Source organism: Hypanus sabinus, chromosome 3 (genome assembly GCF_030144855.1).
Source record: "Hypanus sabinus isolate sHypSab1 chromosome 3, sHypSab1.hap1, whole genome shotgun sequence".
Classification (NCBI taxonomy): domain Eukaryota; kingdom Metazoa; phylum Chordata; class Chondrichthyes; order Myliobatiformes; family Dasyatidae; genus Hypanus; species Hypanus sabinus.
Genome location: NC_082708.1, coordinates 52,691,871 through 52,708,826, shown reverse-complemented (window position 1 = coordinate 52,708,826; position 16,956 = coordinate 52,691,871). Strand labels below are relative to the sequence as shown.

Below are 16,956 nucleotides of genomic sequence, written 5' to 3'. Positions count from 1 at the left end.
CTAATATTTCTGAAGGGTAAACTATTGACTGTTAGGCATTTGTACTTCAGCAGTTCTTTGATTTCTGTCTGTGTGCTGTCAAACACTGAAATGCAAAACATCATGATGGTGATGATGGTGTATTTGGCTGTCTGTCCCACTGATGGTCTTGCCATTGAACCCAGAAGTGAAACAGTAACTTTGAGGATGGAAAGTCTCGATGTATTTTGCCAGGGAAATTTGGTGTACATTTGAAACACGATTTATTTAAATACTGTCCTTGTTTAAAAGGGCGAGTACCGTACTTTTTAATGCTTTCAATAGTTTGCAAACATTTTAATTTATGAGTTGGTAAAGTAAAATAAGTTACATTTTATTGAATTATTATTTCAATTTTCATTTGAAATATTCATGATATGCATATTACAAAAATAACATTTAAAATGTCATGCAGTTTTCAGGCTGCTCAGAGCAATGGTTGGTCCACGCAACTATAAAAACAATTAGAAGCAACATTGTTTAGAAAGTTGTTTTGACTTTTTGACTATCAAGAAGTGTTGACTATAGCTGTCAAAGAGCATTGTGCTGTCACAGTGTCTGGAGGTTCTGGGGCTGGGCTTACATCTATGTTACCTGAGGCCTACTTTCTGTTTGGTGCTTGCTCCTGCATACCTAATGGGGATGCGAGAGTTATAGATTTCTGATGTTCTACACCTGGAAAATATAAATGCTGGCAGGCACAGATGCTGGGCAGAGAGCTCACCCAGGACCATCTAGACCATTTTTTTGATAGCCAAGCTAATATTTTGTATTTTAATTATGTTCAAAGATCAAACTATTAGTGCAAGTTATTTAAAATGACAGCAATCTGTTTCAAGAGCATGAAGTAATTTGATTAACACATACAGCAAGCTGGAGGAACTCAGCAGGTCGAGCAGCATCCGTGGAAACGAGCAGTCAACGTTTTAGGCCGAGACCCTTTGCTAGTCCTGACGAAGGGTCTCGGCCCGAAACGTTGACTGCTCATTTCCACGGATGCTGCCTGACCTGCTAAGTTCCTTCAGCTTGTTTGTACGTGTTGATTTGACCACAGCATCTGCAGTGTACTTTGTGTTTAAGTAATTTAATTGTTTTTTGTTGCCAAAGGTTATTGGGTGAACACACACTCGCTCCTTAGATTCAATTACTTCTACTTGCTAATTCATTGAAAATGTTCATTGAATTATTCTGCCAACATTACTGCCATATTTCTATCTTAATTGCTTTGTTTATTTGCCTTCAGTGATTTTAATTCTAGATACAAATAAGTACAGATTAGTGTCATGAAAATCAATGTGAATGGTTAATAATATCCAGGAAAATTCTTTGTTTCAGATTCCTGATATGTTGCTTTCAAGAGACAAAAGGCGAGAGACAAAAGGAAAATCACGTAAAAATTCAATTTCTGGTTAGTTCACTGTGAACCTAATGCTTTATCAAATATATAAGTGACAATTCTATTCCTGGCAGCTTCATGTACATTTTGATATTTTTTTCATGGTAGGTTTGGAGCTTGTAGTCAGATATAAATGTTCATCCATTCCATATTTGGATTAAAGTTAGATTTCAAATTTTCTTTAAATATATAGTCTTTAACTGCTTAAGTAATGCTTCATTATAATTGTCAGTAACTGGGTTATAAGTACCAGTGATGGAAATGGTTCAGCTTGTCTGGACTTAGTAGTAAATCACGTGATATTGCATTATATGCAATGAATTTTAAATGCTCTGCTCCTAAATTGTAAATTTTCACACATTTTACATGCTCCCAGACATGTACAGTGTTACTCCTTTTTACTGCATACTCAAAGGGGATACTTGATTGATCTGTTATGACTATGCCATCACAGTGCTTGAGTGGCGTTTCTGCAATAACAGCATTCTATTTGATTGTTTGTGTTTTTCTTTTACTCCTTTAAACAATGATACCCTTAGCCTTGATGGTGATAATCTGGGCTTCCAAAACTCAGAATATTGTTACTATGGCCTCTAGTCAGAATTTCTATTTCCATTTTTAAATGTTTCATAGCTTCTGCTTCTTCTGTATTGGGACCTGAGACCTTGACAACCAGACACTAAATCATGGTTAAGCCTTGATGTATTGCGATCGTATTCGTAGTAGCCCCATAATGGGAAGTTCATAATTTTCTTTCAACTGGTCAGGGTGTTGGTGAGGCCACATGTAGAATAATAAATACGGTTTTGGTCCCCTTAAATATACAATGACATTAGAGTAATACAAAACAGATTAGCAGGCTAATTCTGGGGATGAGAGGGTTATCCTATCAAGAGAGGCTAAATAGTTTTGGCATACCTCTACTCCTATTTTCTTGTATTCTTGTGCTAAATTCACAAGTTACTTCAATATTCAGATGGAGGAATTTTGCTCTGTCGTTAGCATTGCATTTATCATTGTTTTTTCCCCTTCTGAGTCAAAAATCAGTGGTAGATCCCTTCAAGTTAACTTAGTTCACAAAGATTAAAAAGTGTAGAATTTTGTTTTATCATATTAGTTTGGTATGTTGTCTGAACCACTAGTCAGTTTTTATATAATGGAGCTGAATCGTCAGAAGAACTGCCCACCATACAGAACTTATCTTCAGGATGACACAGTGGCACTCCCTCATAAAAACCTGGGTCAATCTTACCTCGGGTGTTGTCTGTGTGGATTTGTATGAACTCTGTGACCGAGAGGGCTTCCTCCATTTTCTTTGGTATGTGTGCTGTTAGATTAATTGATTGCTTTAAATTTCCCCTAGTGTGTAGATGACTGGTAGAACCTGGTGGGAATTGAAGAGAAGGGGGCAAAGGTGGGAATAATGGAATTAATGTATGATTAAATGTAAATGGATTGATGGTTAGCATGGACGTGGTTGGTTGAAAGGCCTGTTTTCATGCTATATCATTCTGTGACTCTTTGACTCTATAACTTACAAAAATTGGCAATGACAGTTGTATAAAATTCAATTATATTCAGAATAGCAACAGAAAAATAATAATATTGTACCAAGCTTCTATTACTTTGTGTTTGTAAAACATTTAGCTAATGTGCATTGTAGTCTGTTGTATTGTGGCATGAAATATCCTCGTCACTCATCAGCTTTATAGCTTTAAGCAGTTTGAAGTGTGGTTATAACCAATAATGTTGCAATGCATGTAGTAAATTATTACCTTAATTAATGTAAATTAAAATCAAAGCCTCATTGTTATTATTTCTGTTGATATTGTGATGATAAAGAAGATGAAAGGTAATTTTGAATCCAGAAATAGACTGGTCTTCTGTGGAAATTTTGACTAATTTTTGCACGGGCCTGGGGCCATTGATGCTAATTGGAACAGTACAATAATTTGCTTAAGCAACCTGATGAATGGAGATTGCCCACTATAGCCTAAAGCAAAGTGAGTGCACTGACTTAAAACAAGTGATGTAAGACAGTGCACTTGCTGTTGGATATGGTACTTCATGGACATTTTGAAAGAATTTTATTCTCGAAAATCACATCAGGATATTGATAAAATAATAGAAATATATCCTATTTATTTTGTGACAGTATCAAGTCATCAGAGTTGTTTACAGGGTTTAGTTTACATTGTGAACTCCATCAATGTGTGCCTTAGCTGAGGCTTAGAGTCAGAACTGCAGAGTTGCTGCAGAGTTGGGCAGAAAAATGGCAGATGGAGTTCAAACCGGAGAAGTGTGAGGTGATGCATTTTGGAAGGACAAACCAGAAGATTGAGTATAGGATTAATGGTCAGTTACTTAAGAGTGTGGATGAACAAAGGGACCTTGGGGTTCAAATCCATACATCCCTCAAGGTCGCTGCACAGGTTGATGGGGTAGTTAAGAAGGCCTATGGGATGCTAGGCTTCATTAACAGGGGGATTGAGTTCAAGCGTAGAGAGGTCATGTTGTAACTCTACAAATCTATGGTGAGACCGCACTTAGCGTATTGTGTTCAATTCTGGTCTCCTCATTATAGGATGGATGTGGAAGCTATGGAGAGGGTGCAAAGGAGATTTACCAGGATGTTACCTGGTTTGGAGAACAAGTCATATGAAGCAAAGTTAGCAGAGCTGGGACTTTTCTCTTTGGAGCGTAGAAGAATGAGAGGGGACTTGATAGAGGTCTACAAGATTATGAGAGGCATAGATAGGGTGGATAGTCAGTACCTGTTTCCCAGGGCACCAATAGCAAACACCAGAGGGCATATGTACAAAATTAAGGGAGGGAAGTTTGGGGGAGACATCAGGGGTAAGGTTTTTTACACAGAGGGTTGTGAGTGCCTGGAATGACTTGCCAGGGATGTTGGTGGAGGCTAAAACATTAGGGGTATTTAGGAGCCTCTTGGACAGGCACATGGGTGAAAAAAAAAGGAGGGTTATGGGGTAGTGTGGGTTTAGTACTTTTTTTTTTAAGGATTATATCAGCTGGCACAACATGGAGGGCTGAAGGGCCTGTACTGTGCTGTAGTGTAGTGTTCAATGGTTCTAACTCAGAAAATTAACTTCAGTTTATTTGCTAACTAATTATTTTAAGTCAAACATTATTTGACAGCTTTTAAGTAGTGTTTTAAAATACAGATACGTTATCAAAAAGGCTAGACTGGGGCATTAGACCATGGGCCACAATTGTTGCTGGCACTTTGGTTCATGTAGTCTCCTGTTTTTACAGAGACTGTTAAGGAAGGCAAATAAAATTCTACTGTGCATATGATATCAACACATATTTTTGAGTTTTAACAAGAAACAATTAACCAGAAGGTTGAAGCCACTTTGGCAAGAGCTAAGGAGCACATCTCCAGCCCTCCTGGCTGTCCACTAACTGTACCCAAATACTCTTGATCATTATACACTCCCCTTTTCACAACCACAGTCTCAATGATCACTCTTGCCCAATACCTGACCCCTTACCTTCTACCAGATTCACCAGCTTCCTAGTCTAGTCCTCTTGCCATGCCTCCTGTGATACCCTCTTTGATCTCTGAACCAGTCTTTCACCCTTCCTTTAGGGCCTCCACTCTCTGACGTTGCAGACAATTGCAGAGGACATTCTACCGTGTATGCGTCTAATGCTTCATAAGCAGCCAGATACCCGAGCCTCAGTGTAATCCAACAATTTTTCTTCACCCAATAGAGATAGTCTGTTTCTGGTTGGATGCTTTATGTAAATGACTCAAATAAAGTAAGATACTATAAAAACAGGTTTTTTTTTGCATTTTGATAGAAATATTCTAGTATATTGTACAAATACAAATTTGTTTTGCTTTGACTGCAGGTGCTGATGATCTAACAAAGTCTTTCCTTATGATTCACGAGTCTTGCAGAACATATGGAGCTACTCCCCACAGATACATGATTTTCTTGAATACATACAGCTCCATCTATAATACCAAGAAAACTGATCTAATGCAAAAGCAAAGTCATTTACAGGTATGTGCAAGCCAGAAAGGAATTATAAAATATTAATGTGCTGGAGAGGCAGTAATTTTCAACTTGTACTCAATCCATAACCAGTAGGTTTCTTAAATTCATAAATTAAAGCAGAGCAGTGTAGCGCGGTGGTGTCGTAGTTAGTGTAATAGTATTACGTCACCAGTGACCTAGCTGCATTTCGGCCATTGTCTTTTAGTAGTTTGTGATATCTGCCTACGACCGCTTGAGTTTCTTCTGAGTGTTCTGGTTTCCTCCCACATTCCAATGACATTTGGGTTAGTAGAGTAATTGGTTACACGGGTGTAATTGGGCAGTGTGGCATTATTTGTTGGAAGGGCCTATTATCATGCTGTATCTCTAAATAAAATAAATGTAAAGGTCATTTGACCCCCTTGCACTGGCTCTGCCATTCAATAAGATAAGGAAAGATCTTTTATTAGACTACCACTAGCTTATACTGACTATATAATTGATCTATGTTTTCAATATACTCGTTGACTGATTTTCAACAGCTCTGGAGAACTCCAAAGATGTATTACCCTCTGGGTGAAGAAATTTCCATTCAACTCTGTCCTGACTGGCCATCCCTTATCCCTTATGCTGTGATTTGTTTTCCAGAAGTTGTTTCTCCTTTGCATATTTTTGTATATATTCTCTCATGTGTTACGTATTCAGGCAACAATAAATATATGAGTTCGACAAGGGTTTCTTATAACAAACAACACGTTTATTAAACACAGAAAACAAACCCCCCAAAAGTAAACAAACACTACCGTAACCGGAAACAGCTGCTGAGCGGCTGTTCAAACAGTTCGTAAAGTGATATTCCAAAACAGTTCTTAAAGTGATATTCCAAAACAGTTCTATATGCTCACAGTCCATTTAAAAGGAGAGACTTTACAGGACGATTTAAGTTCTCTTTCACGTCGCTTGCTTCGATTCCCGACGTCGAAATTCCCACGAAGAATTTACGAAACAGAACGGCTTAAAGGCACTGACCTTTCCTTCTCCACTACCTTCAATCCTTTCTAGGTAAACCTAGGGATTAACACGAAGATAGTCAACGAAATCCTTCCAAATAAGGATCAAACAAAGGTCGCCCTCGTTTCACCGTAGAAAGCGATTCTCCTCGATCTTTAACTTCCAACCTTGAATCTTCACTCTCCTTTAATTCTCAAACTAACAGAATCATAAAGAACCTGTTGGCATTAACCTTTTAAACTTTAGGCATTAAATAAAAACTTCATCCTTCAACTAAACTGCGTCATCACTTCAAACACGCAGTGGCATGAAGTCAACTTGGCAAATCCAGCCACGGACTGCCCCTCCTCACAGGGTGGGGTCTACCTTTTATAACCTGTAAAAAACCCATCACATGATCTCTACTGGCGGGAAAATGACGTCATTCCACCATCACAAGACCATCACCTCAAGTCCAGTACAGCTTCAACCCCAGTCACATGACAAGGGCACCACTGTCATGTGTCACGAGTACGTAACACATGAAAACTCAGAATCATTAATATTTTTCTAATTTATTTTACTAAAGAATTCAAAATTGAAGGTCATTTTTATTTTATGAAACTACTTTGACTAACTAATACAGTAATTAAATAATATACAAGGGATGTTTGACTTGTTCGTGGCCTAATGTAGAAGGAGTCAATTTTAGAAAATTTAGCACATTTATTTTTCAACATAGTCCCCTCCTACATTTACACACTTAGTCCAGCAGTCATGGAGCATACGGATCTTGGACCTCCAGGAAGTGTCCACAGCAGGGATGATTGATAAGTTTGTGGCCTAAGGCAGAAGGAGATGAGTTATACAGCTCTCGTTACATGCACATGCAAATCAACTGTTTGAGTGATTATGCAGAAAGTTGGAAGTTAATAACTCATCGGGGTGATTAATAAGTTCTTGGCCTAAGGTAGAAGGAGATGAGTTATTTTCAAACTTTCTGCATAATCACTCAAAGAGTTGACCTGCATGTGTATGTAACAAGAGCTGTATAACTCATCTCCTTCTGCCTTAGGCCACTAACTTATCAATCATCCCTGCTGTGGACACTTCCTGGAGGTCCAAGATCTGTATGCTCCACGACCGCTGGACTAAGTGTGTAAATGTAGGAGGGGACTGTGTTGAAAAATAAATGTGCTAGGTTTTCTAAAATTGACTTCTTCTATCTTGGGCCATGGACTTATCAATCAGCCCTCATATATACCTGACACAGTAATATACCTGGGTTACTATCATTAGCAATAATATTTTACTCTTTCAAGTTGCCTTTTGATGCCATTTTTTGATATGGTGATTTTTGAGTTTGACGCCTTTCAAGAATTTAAGTTAGGAATGGTGCCTCTGATCACGTACCTAAAATAGGTCATAACACTTTGAAATTCAAATGTTGACAATTATACAACTTGATAATTGTCAAAAAAAGCTTGTACTTTAGTTAACCATGATAAATTACCTCTTTAAGAACATTACAAATGTGAATTTCTCCCAATAACAACCATCTACAGTGGAAAGAAATGAAATTCAGTGAGTCTCTTCAGCTAACATCTCCCTCTTCATATAAATTAAAATTTCAGCTAAAATTTCTAAATATTTACAGTTAAATTTGCTGTTTTGCAAAAGATGATTCTTTAATATGATTGATTTCTGCTAGTCACATGATTAGTGATTATGATATTATTAAAATAACCTATCTGTGCCACACTTCATATGGGAAGAAAAGATAATAATAAGTAAATTAAATACTTTTAATCTTGTAACAGATAATGATTGGGACTGTCAGTCTCTCAGTCAAGATTATTACTGTTTTGATTTATCTATCTAATCAGTGGTGGATAGCTGACACAGTCATCTTTATGTTGAGGTCGATCAACTTAACTCTCAGTTTTTAAGCAAATTCTGAATTGGAAATTAATTAAACTATAGATATCTATCATATATGACATAAAAAAGGAACTATGCACCTGAGTTATTTATTTTGAATAGTATAACTAAAATTGCTTACCATTACTGTAGTTCTAAATTCTATGGGCCAATTCATGATATCTCAGTTCTTCAAACAACTGACATTTCATCACACCAGTATTACCTTGTCTGGATCTAAAGAATCTGTGTTCGGGCTGGGGTTTGTGAAAGTTGTTGGTTTTAATAATGTCTCAGTGACATATAAAAACATGTAATCAAACTATAATAGTTAAAGCAAGTCATTGATATTTTTAAACAATCCTAAGTAAAATGCATAAATACATGTAAATAATAATGTATCTTTTCCTCCAAAAGCTTTGCCCTCAACTCATTTCTTGAATTAGTAGGGTCTCAGATTCAATGCAAAATCAAACTATGCAATATCTATGAGACATTTTCTCTAGCATCCTGGGGAATTCTAGGCAGAGTGGGCTGTGCAGCTGAGTAACACTGACAGATTAAGCTCTCAGAATGTCAGCAAGTCCTGGACTTCTACATTACTCAATGAATGCATAGAAACCCAGAACTCACTTCATTTCCAGCAGCTGAACTCCTGTCTTTCCAATTGGAATTGCTGATTTCAGTGTGATCTTGCCCAATAACTTTACCTCTTGAGGAGCTCTAGAAATTATGTGAAAAATAAGGAATATTTGTCTTATATTGTATTTGACTGGACTATGTTATTCTATTTAAATTTGCTATTGCACAATGATAAAGTTTCTGTACCATATTATTATGAAATTAACATTCAAAGTTTGTTTGAAATATCTTGATGCAGGCTGGAGTTTCTAAGCTCAATGAAGCTAAAGCACTTGTTGATGAACTGAAAGGAAAGGCAGCAAAGCAGAGCTCTTTACTTAAAACCAAGCAAGCGGAAGCTGATGCTGCTCTGCAAGAGATAACATTATCAATGCAGGTTTGTGGGAGCTGTGCAGTGGAACAGCAGTGTTCAGATACCCCAAACTTTATAATTAGTTTTCATACTTTAAGAGCAATTCCATACAGTTGATTGCTATAGGCAGTCTATTTTAAAGTGTATTCTTATGAAGGATGATTTCATTTTAGGCCCATAAGCCACAGGAGTTCTGAGTTTATGAGTTGTCTGGAGGCCTAGAGCAGTTGCATTATTCAAATTTCAATGAAGAATAATGACTGAGGTGTAAACTGGGTTATCAAATCTCTATTGTTCATTTTATGCTGCAGCAAAGTTGAATTTCATTTTTGAAATGCTATTACATTTCACCTGTGCACTGAACTAACTTAGAATCATCTAAAGGAATATAATATATCCTCATGAAATTTCATATCAGATTATATAAATGTTTCAAACTTATAATAATGGACTTCTCTTAACTTTACGTTTTGCATCTTGGATATTCTTTCATTAAAGAAAATAAGAAATAGATGCATGAACAGGCTATTTGGTCCTTTATGCTTTCTTCACTATTGAATAAGATCATGGCTGATATTGGCATTACTTTTAAGCACAAAACCTATATACCTCAATTTCCTTAAGATTCATAAATCTTTCAAACTCTGCTTTGAATGCACAGATTAATTAAATATCCACTGTCCTCTTGAGTAGTGAATTTCAAAGATTCTGTGGCCTCTTGAGTGGAAAAACAAATCATTCCTATCTTTCTCCTGAAGGGTAGCCTCCAATTTGTGTGGCTACAGTCCCTATTTCCAGACACCAGCCAAGGGAAACATCAGCTCTGGATCTGTCCTATCACTACCCACAGAATTTTGCATATTTCACTGAGTTCATCTCCCATCTATCTCCCTGTGGCTCTCGTCCAGCGTTCTATATAAGGGGTGCAAGATGGAAGTTCTCTTGTATCATAATATGCTTGCCTTCCTGATGGCAAATTGGTCCTAATGATAAATTGGTTTATTGTTGTCTCACTTAGGGAGGTGCAGTGAAAATTCTGTCTTGCATACTGTTTATACAGATCAATTCATTACAACTATGCCTTGAGGTAGTACAAGGTAAAACGATAACAGTGTGCAGAATAAAGTATTACAATGCAGAGAAAGTGCATTGCTGATGAGGTAGAGGTGCTGGTGATCTTTCCTTGGCTCTAGCGTCAGTGTGTAGTTGGACCAGGACAGGCTATATGTGATGTTTACTCCAAGGAGCTTGAAACTCTCAGTATTCTCAACCTCAGCATCCTTGATGTAAACAGAGACAAACGCACTGTCCCGCTTTTTGAAATCAATGATTAGCTCTTTAGTTCTGCTGATATTGGGGGAAAGGTTGTTATCATGACACCATGTCACCGGGCTCTCAATCCTGTACTCAAACTCATTGTGTTTTTTGACGTATGGCCTAACAGTGGGATCATCCGCAAAACTGTACATGGAGTTAAAGCAGAATTTGGGCATACAGTTGTGAGTGCATAAGGAGTAGAGTAGTGGGCTGAGGCCCGAATGTTGTGTGGAGCACCAGTGTTGAGAATGATCGTGGTGGAGATGTTGCTAGCAATCCTTACTGATTGTAATCTGTTGGTCAGTAAGTCAAGGGTACAATTGCAAAGGGAGGTGTAGAATCCCAGGTTTAAGAGTTTGATGATGAGTTTATTTGGAAATACTAAATTGAAGGTGGAACTGCAGTCAATAAAAATGGTCTAAAATAGGTGTTTATACTGTCCAGATTCTGGATGCAGTTATGGAGTACTTGGAAGAATGTGACAAAATAGTTATCACAATGTGTTAAGGGGAAATCTTGCCTTTCAGTAATGTTAGAATTCTTTGAAACAATAGTGTGAAGTTTGGGTAGCAGAGAGCTAGTGGACATCATTTACCTGACAAGGTGCCACACTTGAGGCTGCTAACCAAGAAAAGGACCCATGGTGTTGAAGCAAGGTACTAGCCATCAAGAATCCATCAACCCCTATCTTAAATATACATAAAGATATGGCCTCCACAGCTGCTTTGGGAAAGAATTCCATTCTCATTCTCAGACTATAGAAATTCCTCCTCATCTCCATTCTAAAAGGATGCCCCTCTATTCTGAGACTGTGTCGTCTGGTCTTAGACTCTCCCACCACAGGAAACATCCTCTCCACATCCACTGTATCAAGGCTTTTCACCATTTGATAGGTTTCAATGAGGTCACCTCTTGTTCTTCAGAATTTCAGTGATTGTCGGCCCAGAGCCATCAAATGCTCTTCACATGACAAGTCATTCAATCCTGGAATCATTTTTGTCAATCTTCCTTGAATCCTGTCCAGTTTCAGCACATCAGGATTTGAAAGGAAGGGGATTACATCAGAATAAAAAAGTGAGAGAGGGGAAGGAGGACCAGCTAAAGGGTGATAGGTGAAGCCAGGTGGGTAGGAAAGGTAAAGGGCTGAAGAAAAACAAATTGAATAGGAGAAGAGAGTGGACCATGGGCGAAAGAGAAGGAGGAGGGGCACCAAGGGGAGGTATTAGGCAGGTGAGGAGAAGAAGTGAAAGGCCAGAGTGGGGAATAGAAGAAGAGGGAAGAGGGGAGGGAAAAAATTACAGGAAGGGGATATCGATGTTCATGACATCAGCTTGGAGACTACCTAGTCGGAATATGAGGTGTTGCTCCTGTACCCTGAGAGTGGCAGAAGAGAAGACCGTGGATCGATATATCAGAATGTTGAAAGGGAATAGGAACTGAGACGGTTGGCCACTGAGAAATTTTGATTTTGGCAGATGGAGCAGAAATGCTTAAGAATACGACCTCCCCAATTTACTTCATGTCACATCAATGTTGAGGAGGCTGCACTGGGAGAACCAGATACAATAGATGACTCTAGCAGATTCGCAGGTGAAGTGTTGCCTCAGGTGGAAGGTAAAGGGAGGAGGTGAATGGTCTCCAGGTAATTTTTCCCCTCTCCCTTCTCTCTTCTTTTATTCCCTACTATGGCCTTTAACCTCTTCTCCTCTCCTGCCTATCACCTCCCCCTGGTGCCACTCCTTCTATTTCTCCCATAGGCCACTCTCCTCTCCTATCAGACCTACTCTATCCTTTTACCTTTCCTACCCACCTGACTTCACCTGTCACCTTTTAGCTGCCCCTCCTTCCCTTCCCCCCACCTTTTTATTCTGGCATCTTCCACCTTCCTTTCCAGTCCTGAAGAAGGGTCTCGATGTGTCATCTGTTATCCATTTACATAGGTGCTGCCTGACCTGCTGAGTTCTTCCAGCATTTTGTTCTGAATTACAGCATCTGTTGAATCTCTTGAGTTTATGGACAGAGAGCTGGAAAGTGAAACCAGGCAGAATAATTCTTTTTATGATCAGCACAACATATGTTGCTTCATTCCCAACTGTTAATTTCTCTGAGTCTATAATTTAACTTTATAAATCAAGTCATTGAATATAGAAGCAGAGAACTCATGAAAACATTTTGGAAATTGCTGTAGGATCTCAGCTGGAGTGTTGCATAGTTTTCAAGAATGTCAGGGCTCTGGGAAGGGTGTAAAAGAGATTTACCAGATAATACCAAGGATAAGAGATGTAACATTAATTTGGAAAAGTTGGGGAAGCTGAAACTTAATTTTTTTTTCTTTTTGGAAAATTTGTTGAAATTGGGAAATCTATACCACTTTGCACAGGTCACGAATTGGCACAATGATGATGCAATGTTTTGCTTGCTTTTTCGATGATACTTATTTTCTGTACATTTGGTTCTATATTACTGTGGGAATGGCAACACAAACTAATACAAATGTTTAAATTTAATGGTTTCCTGACAGAATGCAAGTGAACAGAAAACTGAAATGGAACAGATAAAGCAGAAGATAGCTGAGGAAGTGGTGAAAATCGAAAAGCGTAAAGGTGTAATTGACAATGAACTTATGCATGTCCAGGTAATGGTCATTATTTTTTGTGTAGCTATTTCCATAAGATTAAAAGAGTTTGTTATTAAATCATTTGAAATGGTAAAGGAAGAAATTCAATTCAGCTAGGTAACTGAAAAAAAAAATCAACTAATTTCATGTATTTGCTGGTATCATAGTTCAATTTTCCAAGTATTATGTTGATAGTATATAAATGAGAGTTTTAAACAAACATCCACAATTAACTTATGCAACAACTCACAGCTGAATTAATGAGAGCTAACACTCACAAGAACAGTCACTTCTGACACGGTCTCATCTTGTGTTATATCAAAAATTGTAATTACGTACTGTATATGTCTGTATACTGCACCACATGCTGCAAGAAAATGGATCTAAACATTGTATATTATGATATAGAAAACCTTTATAATAAATTTACTTTGAACTTCAAACATAGAAATTATTTTTCAGAGAATCACCAGGAATTTTCTTGGATGAGCTGACTGCTATGCCTGCTTTTCCATCAGCAGGTAACTTTGTGAGAATTTTCTCAAGAAAGATGTCTTCAACCTGATCAGCAAAGATCTGAGTGGCATAAGGATGTCAGAATGTGTCTCTCACAAAAACACTTTGGCAGTTCTGAAAGTTATGATCCAAGCTGAACTGCCTCTTAAAGCTGTCAAACAGTTTGCTTATGAAGGTCTCGGGCATTCACAAACATTCAGAACCAACTAAACATTTAAAAGGCATTGAGTAATCCAAAAATCAGTTGAAATAGTTAAAATTATTCCAAGAAATGTAAATTAACTTAATCTTTCAAAAACGTGTATTATGCCTGTCACAGTTCCTGTGCATTTAAGTGAAACAAGTCACTGAATCTGCACATGGTCTGACATGTACAGGTTCAGCAGGCTGAGAACTGCATGAAGTTTCCATTCTACTGCTGTTTTAAAAATGTGACTTTTACAGTGTTGATCAACTTTGTAGAAATTCATGGAAATCCTGAGCCTGAAAGTGCAGAAATTTCAGTTTTAGTTTTTGTGCTTATATAGTTGAATATTTTGATTTTGAATTCAATTCAGTACTTAAACATTTTAACAATTTGTGTCAAAATGGTATATCTCAGTCCTTTCAACCGAAGCCACCATTGAGACATGAATATTGGCATCAAGATTGATAAGTGGTTCTAAAGAGCAGATTTTCTAATTCATTACTTATGTGCACTGTGAGCAATTGTACTCCAATTTCATTTTCATTTGTTAATTCTATGCAGTTCACTGATTGAATCCAAGATGTGCTTCCTTGGCTGTATGACTGTTCTACATCCCATTACATGTGTTTTCTGAGCTGTTAGATAGAAGCTATTTTTTGTCTTTCAGCCTCACGTAGATGAAGCCAGGCGAGCAGTTGGAAATATAAAGCCAGAGGCACTCTCAGAAATACGGTCACTGCGAATGCCACCTGATGTCATCAGGGATATTTTGGAAGGAGTATTGCGGCTGATGGGTATTTTTGATACTTCATGGGTCAGCATGAAAAGGTGTGAATCTCATGCTATGTCAATTGTAACAAAGTTCTGTAAGATAGGTAGTACAGGTGTGACAATGATTAAATTATTTTCATTTTGTGCCTCAAAGAATTTGTTGAATTGAAAGATGTTTTGAAGTAGAGAAGCATTTTTTCTGCATGAAGCAATAGTTTTTCACAAGATGAGATGTCCTAGGTCAGATAAAAATGAAAGTTTCTAGTATCTTGTGAATCAAAATAACCGAGTTCCATCTCAAAAGAACTGCTTCTCGCAACCAATGAGTAAAATTTCACAGTTCTTCTAACTCAGCATGTGACCCCTCTAATCAACATTGCTTCAGATTTTGAGGTCATTTTTTGTTTCAGAGGACTTAAATACATTTATTTGTTTTATTTTGTAAATACTCTTTCTTCCTCACTGTTGCAGGAACAGTGATGAGATGTTTAATTAGTTTTAGCTTGCTGTATCTCACCCATTTCACAGATGGAACCTTCACTTACCCAGACTGAATGATGAAAACTGATCTTGATGGCTGAATTGGGCCATGAAGCTGTAATTGCAACTAGACATGAATGTCTTCTGTCAAAGCTGTAACTGACTTTAATATTTTAAAGGCTTCTGATAATCAGAGTCAGGACTGAAACTGAAATGATTTCATTGCTTTAACAAGTTAGGAATGACAAAGAATTTGAGGTATTGATTAATCATCTTCAATGTTACAATGATAATGAAGACTTGGAGGATGCAGTTGTCCAAAGAATTGTATGAAGACAGTTCATTAACTGCACTAGGTATCTGCTAATTTTGTTGATTTACAGTTAAAAGAACATGGCAGATGAATTCCTTCATTAACCATTGGGAACTAATACACGGTTTTATAGTACTGTAGAGGTGTTGGTAGTGTTCTAATTTGTTGTGTATTTCATTTAAGTACATAAAATTGGTACTTATAACTGGTAGTTGTCCTTTTTTTGTATATCTTTTAAATACTATCGTGCAACTTTGGCTATTTGGGGCAGCCGTTTAATTGGGCCAAAATGTACTGGTTCTGACTTGTCCCAATTATCTGGAATCCAATGTATCTCCAGATTTATGTGCTTAATGTTTGTAATTGTGAGTTTATATTTTTTTTTACATTAGGGTGCTTTCTCTCTTATACCCATTGACTAAATTAATATTGACATTATTCTCTGACAACAACTAGCTACTAATTAAACCATAGACTGAAATGGGGCATTAAAGGGATCTCAGCAACCAAAGAGAGGTGTTTACACAATTCTGCAAAAAATACCTCTATTTACAAATACATCAGAATATTGTAAACTATAAAGACAGAACAAATGTAGCATTTTGTGCCTCTTAAAACTTGCAATGCAGGGTGACCAATAATTATGTCTTCCAGACGAGTTGCGCAAGCTCTGACAGACAGACATATCTTTAGTGACTTCATGTCTGGGCTGCTGTTTGTACAAGAAGATTCCCCCTGCACAGATGCAGCATGAACGTATCCTCTGACAACGGTCTACAGTAATTGAAAGAAATCTGATTGTCCTGTGTATGAGTTCCTGAGATGAAAACTCTGAAGACAGATGCTAGTAATATAAGAAATCTGACCCCTAATGCCTTCTATATTCCTAAAACAGAGTGGCATAATATGGGTGAAGTACACTAGTGCTGTTTTAGGGTCCCAACAAATTCTAATTTTTTTTTTTAAAAGAGCTTAAATCAGGGTAAAATAGAAGGGACAAATTTATGGTACATAGTGTGTATGCAATATAATTTATGAAATATGTTATCTAAAATGGCAATTGATTTTGAAAGGAAGCAGTGGTTTAATGCATGATTTTACCTTTGGCCTCACAGTTTCTTAGCAAAACGGGGAGTGAGAGAGGAGATTGCAACCTTTGATGCCTGGAATATTAGCAAAGAAATCAGAGAGAGTGTAGAAGGACTCTTGCAGAAGAACAGCGCTTCTTTTGACCCAAAGGTATTCTCAATAATAACAGGAGATTTTTATGGAAGATTATTAGTGACAATTAAATGAATTGCAATTTAGAAATAAAAGTCAGTAACAACATTTTATGATTGCTTACAAAATTTCTTTGGCAGAACAGTGAAGGCCTTGGTTATTTATTTATGTGACTTGCAGTTGTATTGATCTAAGTATTGAATTGTTTT

General features: G+C 37.3%; 1 protein-coding gene across 1 annotated transcript in view; it reads left to right on the top strand.

Moving 5' to 3' along the window:
- Positions 1 to 16,956, top strand: part of dync2h1 (dynein cytoplasmic 2 heavy chain 1) — a 463,334-nt gene that overhangs the window by 186,571 nt on the left and 259,807 nt on the right. Inside the window, exons 55-60 of the mRNA XM_059964317.1 lie at positions 1,354 to 1,426; positions 5,294 to 5,448; positions 9,212 to 9,349; positions 13,164 to 13,277; positions 14,630 to 14,790; positions 16,642 to 16,765. Coding sequence (XP_059820300.1) covers positions 1,354 to 1,426; positions 5,294 to 5,448; positions 9,212 to 9,349; positions 13,164 to 13,277; positions 14,630 to 14,790; positions 16,642 to 16,765 — 765 coding nt within the window. The remainder of the gene's footprint in view (positions 1 to 1,353; positions 1,427 to 5,293; positions 5,449 to 9,211; positions 9,350 to 13,163; positions 13,278 to 14,629; positions 14,791 to 16,641; positions 16,766 to 16,956) is intronic.